General features: G+C 32.4%; 1 protein-coding gene across 12 annotated transcripts; it reads left to right on the top strand.

The window, feature by feature from the left end:
* Positions 1–1,846: 1,846 nt before the first annotated feature.
* LOC146905131 (zeaxanthin epoxidase, chloroplastic-like) lies at positions 1,847–8,300 on the top strand. 12 transcript variants are annotated; one of them, XM_085723398.1, is made up of 14 exons: positions 1,847–2,075; positions 2,176–2,252; positions 2,940–3,020; positions 3,131–3,226; positions 3,341–3,521; positions 3,823–3,879; positions 4,176–4,324; positions 4,758–4,916; positions 5,073–5,578; positions 5,675–6,090; positions 6,303–6,417; positions 6,521–6,684; positions 6,924–7,447; positions 7,871–8,300. In XM_085723398.1, the coding sequence occupies exons 10-12, from the start codon at positions 5,963–5,965 to the stop codon at positions 6,632–6,634; spliced, it is 357 nt and encodes a 118-aa protein (XP_085579524.1). In that variant the 5' UTR covers positions 1,847–2,075; positions 2,176–2,252; positions 2,940–3,020; positions 3,131–3,226; positions 3,341–3,521; positions 3,823–3,879; positions 4,176–4,324; positions 4,758–4,916; positions 5,073–5,578; positions 5,675–5,962; the 3' UTR covers positions 6,635–6,684; positions 6,924–7,447; positions 7,871–8,300. The 12 variants fall into 12 exon arrangements, with proteins under 12 accessions (XP_085579524.1, XP_085579529.1, XP_085579525.1 ...); XM_085723403.1 differs by having other exon boundaries at positions 5,073–5,137; XM_085723399.1 differs by having other exon boundaries at positions 3,131–3,730.
* Positions 8,301–8,818: the final 518 nt, after the last annotated feature.

Genomic DNA, 8,818 nt, shown 5'->3' on the forward strand with positions numbered 1-8,818 from the left:
ATTAGAAAACTATTTGACACACTTCTATTCCAAATAATAACTTTTGTAATTATACTACTTCATATGAAAGAAATTCTGAAGTCATACTTATGATGTGCTAATTTAAAATATTGTTAAGCACATTTTTCTATCATTGACCGAAGTTGAGTAAATTAAGTACAATTGTTTATGCATTATATTATTGTATCATATTCTCTTAAGCATAAACATTATTTATTTGTATAATTGTAATCTCACCTATCGTGTGTACAATTATGCGAATTTTGTTAAATATATTAGCATTATATTGGTAACAGTCATAACCTATCGTTGTGTTGTTATTAATATAATTGTTATTATTCAGTGTACCTAAAATGTTTATACTTATGTCAATTATAATTAGAATACTCTATAAATGTTTAAATTTTGAGACATAAGAACTGTACATTGTGATGATATAGTTCTTACTTATTATTATCCTTTAGGTTTTTCAATGAGATTACAATAAGTAAGTTACTCTATTAAAAGACATGTAGAAAATTGTATAAATTTTGCAATCCAATATTATTATTTTGAAATAAATTTCTACCTAATGTGATTTTTTATATATATAAATATTTTGGATTGTTACTTTCCCTTTGTTATGTGAGTGACGGACATACTCTATCGGTGTGACGTTACTTAACATATCATTTTGTGATAGAGAAATAGTTGAATATTTTATTTAAAATATCTTTCAAACTTTTTAATTCAACTATCATTGTCTATTCTCTATCAAGTGGGAGAATCCTTGCTCTGATACCAATTGATAAAAGTTTTAGTGTTTAGTCATAGATCAATAGATACAAGTTATAGCATATTATCAATAATCAAGAAGGAAGAAGAATTGTGTACCTTTATATTATGTTGATGAAGGATAACCGCCGACAAGCATGAAAGGGATGACTACCCTCATTTCGTCTAGCTTTAGGTTTTCACAATGCTGTTCAGAATAATTAACCGTCTGATGGGATGACGTTTAAATAGCCAAACGGCTGAGGGTAGGGACCTCTCATTGGGCTTAGCTAAATGGTTCAACCCATCACGGTCCATTTAGAAAGAATAGCTCAATCACATATATTCATCAACTAATTAGTGCCTAACACAATAGACCATAATTTATAATATAATATTAACTTATAATAATTGATTATTGTCAATCCATAATTGATTAATTAAATAATTAATCCAATAATGCAGTCATATTTTGACCTTGAACCCTTGCTATGTGGTCAAAAGTGCATTTGAAAAGCTAATGAGTGTCCCAAGGACACTTTTTAAGGACCTTAAGTGATACTCCCTCCGGTCACATTCATAAGCAAAACACAACTTTTTAGGTTCATTGAATAACTAATGTATTTGGTCTATGAATGTGACTAGATACATTAATTATTCTATGAACCTAAAAAGTTGATTTTTGCTTATAAATGTGACCGGAGGGAGTACTGTATAAATTTTTATAAAAATCTTTGTTTTCAATGTCTTGGAAATTAAAGTGTTTGACTTTTTTTCAAGAATGATTACTTAAATTATAATGCTTAAGATTATTACTACCTCCGTCCTAATTATATGATCATTTCGATAAAGTAACGAGAATTAAGAAAATTGAAAGTGGTAATAAATTTGTTAGTAATTACTATTGATTTGACAATTATATCCTTTAAGAAAGAGGATTAGTGTATGTTTTCAACATAATATTTAATCTACTAAACTAAATAGAAAAATCCTTGTCTGTTTTTTTTACCATTTTACCCTTGTGGGGGTATTTTGGTAAATTAGTAATTCATGCTTTTCCCCTATATATATGGAGTGGTATGAAAAAAAAATCAGTTCAAAACTTCTCTCTTTATCCCATCGTTTCTCTCCTTTTTCTCTGCAACTCTCTCCGATGACCACCCATCGGAACGGCGACAACAACCGGCAACCGCCATCTCTCATTGACCAGAAAATCAATCTCAGTCTCAATCTCTCCCGACAATCCATTCTTCTCCGTCACGACTGCGGAACACGGCGGCGCCGTTGAGGAAGAGTAAGAGAGAGACGGCCAGATGACGAAGGTAATTTCCAATCTAAAGCCATGCATGTCGTTTTTGTTTTCGTTCTCCAGTCGGCCGTAAATATTGTCCCGTTTTGGCTAACGATCGTGTTGTTCTTAAGATGTCTTCTATGGATCCTCTATCTTCTTCTTCCGCTTCTTCTTCTGCGTTTCCAGATCAACAACCTCCTAATCTCAGGTATATGCACGCTCCTTGAATCTTTCTGGATGATGATCTCAGTTATTTTGTTTCGGTTTTGTAGTTGTTTTCCCTGGATTTTTTTTTAATCGATGGTTATTTTAAAATTTTATGCTGTTGATTAGATACATTGATAAGAAAATTTGTGTATTTTAGGGTTTTATTTTGATTTTGAGGTGGTTTTTGCAAGTGGGTCGTTTTTGTTTGTGTTTTACAATTGAATTGAATGGAGTGGTTCTAGGGTTTTGAAAGTGGTTTTGTTGAATTGAATCTGATTGTGGATTTGGGCTTCTTTTTTTTTTGTGGGTTTCTGGAATTTTTTCTAAAGGTTGAGTCTTTTGGGAATTGAAATTGAAAGAAGGTACACTGTTGGATACAAGACTGAAATTTGAGTCCAAGTTTTCTCCTAAATGGCTTTTGTGAAATTGGGTTCCAAAGCTGACTTTGTAATCTCAAGGGTTATTAATAATAAAAAATTGTGTAGAATTTCATACCTTGGTTTACTTTCATTTGTATGTATTCACCATAGTCTTCAATCTAAAGTAGATGAAAATTTATCCATTAGCTTCGCAAGTATTGGCAGATAATGATGCATTTGAAAAGAAGTAGAGCTAACTAAACTAACTACTAAGTCTGCAGACATAAGAGAGATTCATTTTTTGTTAATGAAAATGTTTTTTTTTGTAGGAGCTGAACAAGATTGATGCTTATACACAGACAAGAGTGGATCCTCAAATAATTGTTGATAAATTCAAAGAACGTCATATGGTATTAAATTCGTTGTTATGAATCTCTATCACTACTGATTTTGAATTGTGATTTGATTCTGACTGTTCTCTTTGCTACTTGGTTGAAAATTTTACATTTCTATTGTGCAGCCTCAACAGTGAAAGTTGAACTGCAGCAGACTTCCTCTGAGATATTGGAAAAAGATATTTCTGTTCTTTCCTAGGAGAAAGAGCAGGCTCAAATAGGTTGTTAGAATAACGCATAAAATAGAAGTAACTAAGATCAAATAACTTTTATTTGTTGAACTTATTATTTCTGCATATTAATTTTATGTTTTATACATTTAATTATATATGGAGTGAGGATAAAGTACAAGTCTTACCTGATGAGGTTGTTAGAATAACAAGTTTGAAGGAACCCGAGACCAGGGAATTTGAAGGGAAAGTATCTTCATCAGTGTCTCAAAGTCCTATTCCTGAATCTACTAAGGGTGTAGAAAATGTTAAAGATTCCAATGCTGCAGAAAGCTCTGAAAATCAGGTTTTGCATTTCTCTCCCTGACACACAAACGAGCGCACACACACTGACACACTATGTATATCTTAAATTTGTTGATATAATCCCGAGTTGTTAGTGAGTGTGATTTTCATTTGAAATTTTAGTGTCTGAACTTTTGTGTTGATAACTAATTTTATAAGATCAGCATCAGCAAAATTCCATGCATCATCTGTCAAATTGAATTTGATTCGGTAATTTTCTATGATATGCAGTGTCAAGGGCTTCTTTTATGTTTTTTACTTCTATATTTTAAGATCCTTATCTTTTTAGTTGTTTTGTCTAGGTTCTTGACCATGGATGATTCTTTCTTGCTAGAAAATCGGGCAACTTTGAGGGCAATGTATGTCATTGTTTTGTAAATTACTACTATATTATTATATGTTACACTTCTGAATCCTAAAAACATATTGGTAATTTTCTATAGGGCTGAGTTGGGCTGATTCTATTTTAATTCTATATACACAAGAGTTGTTAACACTGTTGTACAAAGATTCAGATACATTATGCAAAGTTTGCATAACATTTTATCCATAAAGATTAATCTTATGCCAAGAATGAACCAGCAATTTTTTCGATTTGCAGTCTTTTCATTGTTGGCAATGTGGTATTATGATGAATTGGTTTATTTTTATGTAGGGTTCTCAATGTCTAGGGATTTTGACTGTATCAAGGATTTGAAAAAGGACTTAGATGTTTGGAAAATTTGCTTTAGGGTTCTTGACTCATGGATCGTTACTGCTAGCAATGGGAACCAACACATGGAGCTCATCACCGGCGATGCGAAGGTTAGAGAAATTATGTTGGATTAGTGCAGGTTTCATTTGCCATGATTTCTAGCATTTTCATCAATTAGCAAAGAAATTTTGAACCAATGAAAAGAAATTGCTCATATACAATTTATTGTACAGTTCTTTGAAATTACTTTTGAATTGGATTATGGTACAACTTTAGGATACATCAATCTATTGTAGATAGTTTCCTTAGAAATTGACATTAACGTGAATCTTTCATGATATCTAATTCATGAGTCATGAGTTCAATGAATAATTGTAGAGTGTTATTTTCTTAACTTTGAGATAATTAATGTGTATAGGAAAGATACAATATGATCATATGATTGAAGAGTTTTAGTTAATTTGAGATTTAATTTCTATGTGACTTGTCTGTAGACAATGGCTTATATATTGTGTGTGTGTGTGTCCATGTTATTCTCAACAGGTTTTCAGCCGAATGGAGAAGCATCGATTTCTTCTACAGACAAGTCACTCACAAGCAATGATTTTAAAAAATTCTCGCCACCAAGAAGGCTCAGGACAGATGAAATTCCTGATATTGTCAATGACTTTAGACTCGCCGCAAGGAATCCTATTGAAGCTGGTAAGTTTGTGGATCTTTACAAATTTATGCAAAACGAAATGTGATTCGATCATATACAATACTGATATTTTTCAGAAACAGGACTATTTGTTGCTTTAAAGGGCAGTGGGACATTTTGAAAATCAACTAACATGCTCAATGTGATGCAAATTGCAGGTTTTGATGATTTTGAAATATATGGAGCTCATGGCTACCTACTTGATCAATTCATGAAAGATAAAGTGAATGACTGAACTGTACCAAAAAAAAAAGAAAAAGTGAATGACTGAACAGATGAATATGTGTTTTAGCAACATAATTGCTTTTTTTTCAATTATCTTCCGTTTGGAGAAATTTCATCCCAAGATGTTGAGCATATGAACGCATTCACGTTTTACCGGCATATATCAACACACAACACATTCAAATCCCAGGATGCTGAAACAATAAATCTTCTATGCTCTATTAGTTTTAAACTACAAGAGTTCAATTTTTGTGGTGCACTTCTAATATTTATCCCCAGGGAGATTGTCTAAGTTCTATAACAAGTTTGGCTAATCTTCATAAGGATTTGATGCACTTCTAATATTTATATGATATGAATGAATAATGGCTACTGGAACTGGAGTAAATTGTAGTGAAATAGTTCCAATGAAAAGGGTGGTGTCTTCTTTCTAAGCTGGGTTAGATTTTATTGTTTGTCATCTGAGGTTTTTCACTCAGTTTTTAATTCATGTGGTTATTGTTTTTAATCCATCTTATTATTTGTATATATGCAGACTTGCTGTTCAAGGCATAGATGCATCTGGTGAAGTTCATGCTATGGGTTTGCGTGCCAGGCCCTCTTTAGAGGATGAATTTCTTCGTATGCATCCGAAGAAAACAATTGCTGAGTTAGTTTGTTTGGATGAGGAAGGTGTTTTTGTTGTTGGTGGTAAAGTTGAGGGCTTGGTTGAAGGTGCTGAGTGGTGGTACTCTGCATGTAGATGCCATAGGAGTGTTCCATCCCTCTCACGTGTCTTACTATTTTTTAATTTTATAATCTAAATCGAGTTAAATGTCAATTGATGAGTTATCAATGTTTCATCATTGCTTCTGGCCGGGATGGATATCAACTTGCATTTGAGTTGGATAATGCATGGCAGCAAAATTCAAAATCAGGCTCTACAATTGACATTGATTCTTCCCTTAAGAGGTAAGTTCTGAAACAACCCAGTCTTCTTAAATATCTCAATGACTTGATTAATTTTGCAGAAGCCTACTTACTGATGGATCATTGTTTCATAATTTGGACCAATTACTTTCATAAGCTATCGTATATTAATTTCCAAATCGGTTAATTTGGTTATAAATCACTTTGCTAACTCATAGTTCATCTATTTTTCATCTTTTCTTTCCTGCTTTCAGCTACGAGAGGGAGCGGAGATTACGAGTTACTATTGTTCATGGAATAGCTAGAATGGCAGCTTTGATGGCTTCCACCTACAAGGAATATCTAGGTGTTGGTCTTGGACCCTTTGAGGTAGCTAGGAACTAAGTTGTTCTAAATTAGATTATGAACAATAAAGTGAAGGTGATACTTCATACTGTGAAACCTACAAATTCATGGTTGCTTTATATTGCAGTCTTTAACCAAGTTTAGAATACCACATCCGGGAAGAGTTGGAAGAAGGTTTTTTATTCTTAAGTTGATGCCTTTGATGTTGAATTGGCTGTATACGGTGTTGGACGCCTCTTGATACCGTTTCCTTCTCCAAAACGAATGTGGATTGGAGCTAGATTGATTTCTGTGAGTACTTTTCTGAATTAATTAAGTGCGTATCGAGTAAGTGCTCAAGTATAAGCTATGTATATAACTGAAAAAAAATGTATCTATAAAGATCAAACTTACCTTAGGATGTATCAATTTCAAACATTACATTTAATTATTTTCTACCACATTCTCATCAAATATTAGTAGTTATTGGCTGGGACTGCAACAAATTCTGAATTTTTGAATCAAATATTTATTTTTCCATTATATTTCAGGGTGCATCAGGTATCATTTTCCCCATTATCAAGGCTGAAGGAGTGAGACAAATGTTTTTTTCCAGCAAGTGTGCCAACATGTTACAGAAGGCCTGCTGTCATATATGATTGCAGGATCTCCATGTCATGAGCTACATTGGGATTAAAGTCTTGATCGACACTTTCCCAGGTTAAAAAATCTCTTTACAGGACCATTGATAACCAGGTTATACCTTTCTATTACTCAAGGATCCATCTTATTGCCTCTTTTATTGAATCTTTTATATGTATATTAAGAAGACTACAACTAAGGGAACAACAATCTAAAGCCGTTCATGGTGTTTTCATAAATTTATTTAATTCATTTTTCAAATAAGAAGCGGTGTTTTTATGTTTGTTTGCGTGATAATTATATATTGCTTGTGTGTATGTCGTTGACTTTTAATTGAGCTAACATAAAGGTTTCAGTGTATTAGACCTCATACCAAATCTCAAACAAACAATGAACTTATTGGTCAGCAAGGATATCAAAACAAGATATAAAGGTACATTGTTGGAGTTCTAATTTCTTTCCTTTAATTCTCTTTCATTTTTTAATTTCCTCCACATACTTGGATCTTGATTGACTTCTCTATGTTAACGCAATGTGAATGTTTTGTTTGGAGGCTGTTAGCTGGTTACAATTAAAATTAAATATACAACTTGATTAACCCACATGAAGAATTATTTTATAGTTATACTATATAGTGCTATGTGCTTGACATTATAGAATATATGCAAGTTGTTAACGGCTAATCCACAAGACTAATTATAATGCATGAAAGTCTTGCTTTTTGAACCAAGTCCATCAAAGATAATTTTTTTTGTTAGATCTTTTGCATCCCATATAACTTAATTTCTTCAGTTACAAAAGCTCCTGTTGCAACTTTAGGGGAGAATAACTTCATGATTTTATATTTCTTGTGCAGGATAATTTTACAAAAGTGCACGAAGATAACGAAAAGCTAAAAAAGCAAATGGATAAAATCAAAAGAAAGCACAAGATGGAGCTGATTATCATGAAGCAGCTGAGAGCAAATTATCAAAACCTGCATTGAAACAGCTATATAGAGGTTTTTGATGCGGCACACAAAAACACAACTCATCACAATCAAGATGATAATCAAGCTTGGTGAGCTGAATTTGGAACAATTAATCTATCAAGGACATTAGTAATAATGTGATTGTTGTTGATTCAATTAGAAGTCATGAGTTTGAATTTGATCCTACTTGAATCAAAAAATATTCATTCATAAATAGATAGATCACTTGAGATATTATATTGTATTCTTTAAGCATTGTGAACAATTGGTTTGTGGAACTTGAATTCTTTATATAATAGTAATATCATTGATGAAATGAATGTTTTTACTACTTGAATTTTTCTGGTTGTGCAGAAGCTACGAAATGAATTTTAAGTGATATATAGTATCTAGAAGCATGAAATATTCTAAAACTTGCAAGTTTTTTTTTTTTTGTCTAATAAAAAGGCACCAAATATAAAGAGATTAATTCAAGTAAATAAAACATGTTAAGATGAAGCTGTCAGAAAATATATCAGAGTTACCAAAATAATACATGATGGACGCCTGTGTTGAAGACACAAATTCAAATAGAATCACGCCCGTGTTGAAGACACAAATTCAAATAGAATCACACACAAACTCTTGTGGACTAATTTTCGTTGTTCAATATACGCCACTATACGAAGTGTTGGGTGAATCTATGAAACTAGATGCTTTTGTTTTATGTCGTTAACTTGAGTTTTTGTGAATGACTTCTAAAAAAATGTTTATAGAAATCTCTCTGTGCTTTTGGAGAATGGTCAGACTTCGTCATAGACAACAACTTACAAGAGGGTGACAAGTTAATCTTTG

The sequence above is a fragment of the Medicago sativa genome, chromosome 7 (genome assembly GCF_051527215.1).
Source record: "Medicago sativa cultivar Bolivia chromosome 7, Bolivia_mono, whole genome shotgun sequence".
Classification (NCBI taxonomy): domain Eukaryota; kingdom Viridiplantae; phylum Streptophyta; class Magnoliopsida; order Fabales; family Fabaceae; genus Medicago; species Medicago sativa.

Coding starts and splice junctions, on each gene's coding strand:
- LOC146905131 (XM_085723399.1), top strand. CDS start 5,963: ATGAGTTATCAATGTTTCATCATTGCTTCTGGCCGGGATGGATATCAA. Junction 6,091..6,302: donor ATTGATTCTTCCCTTAAGAG/GTAAGTTCTGAA, acceptor TCCTGCTTTCAG/CTACGAGAGGGAGCGGAGAT. Junction 6,418..6,520: donor TTGGTCTTGGACCCTTTGAG/GTAGCTAGGAAC, acceptor TTTATATTGCAG/TCTTTAACCAAGTTTAGAAT.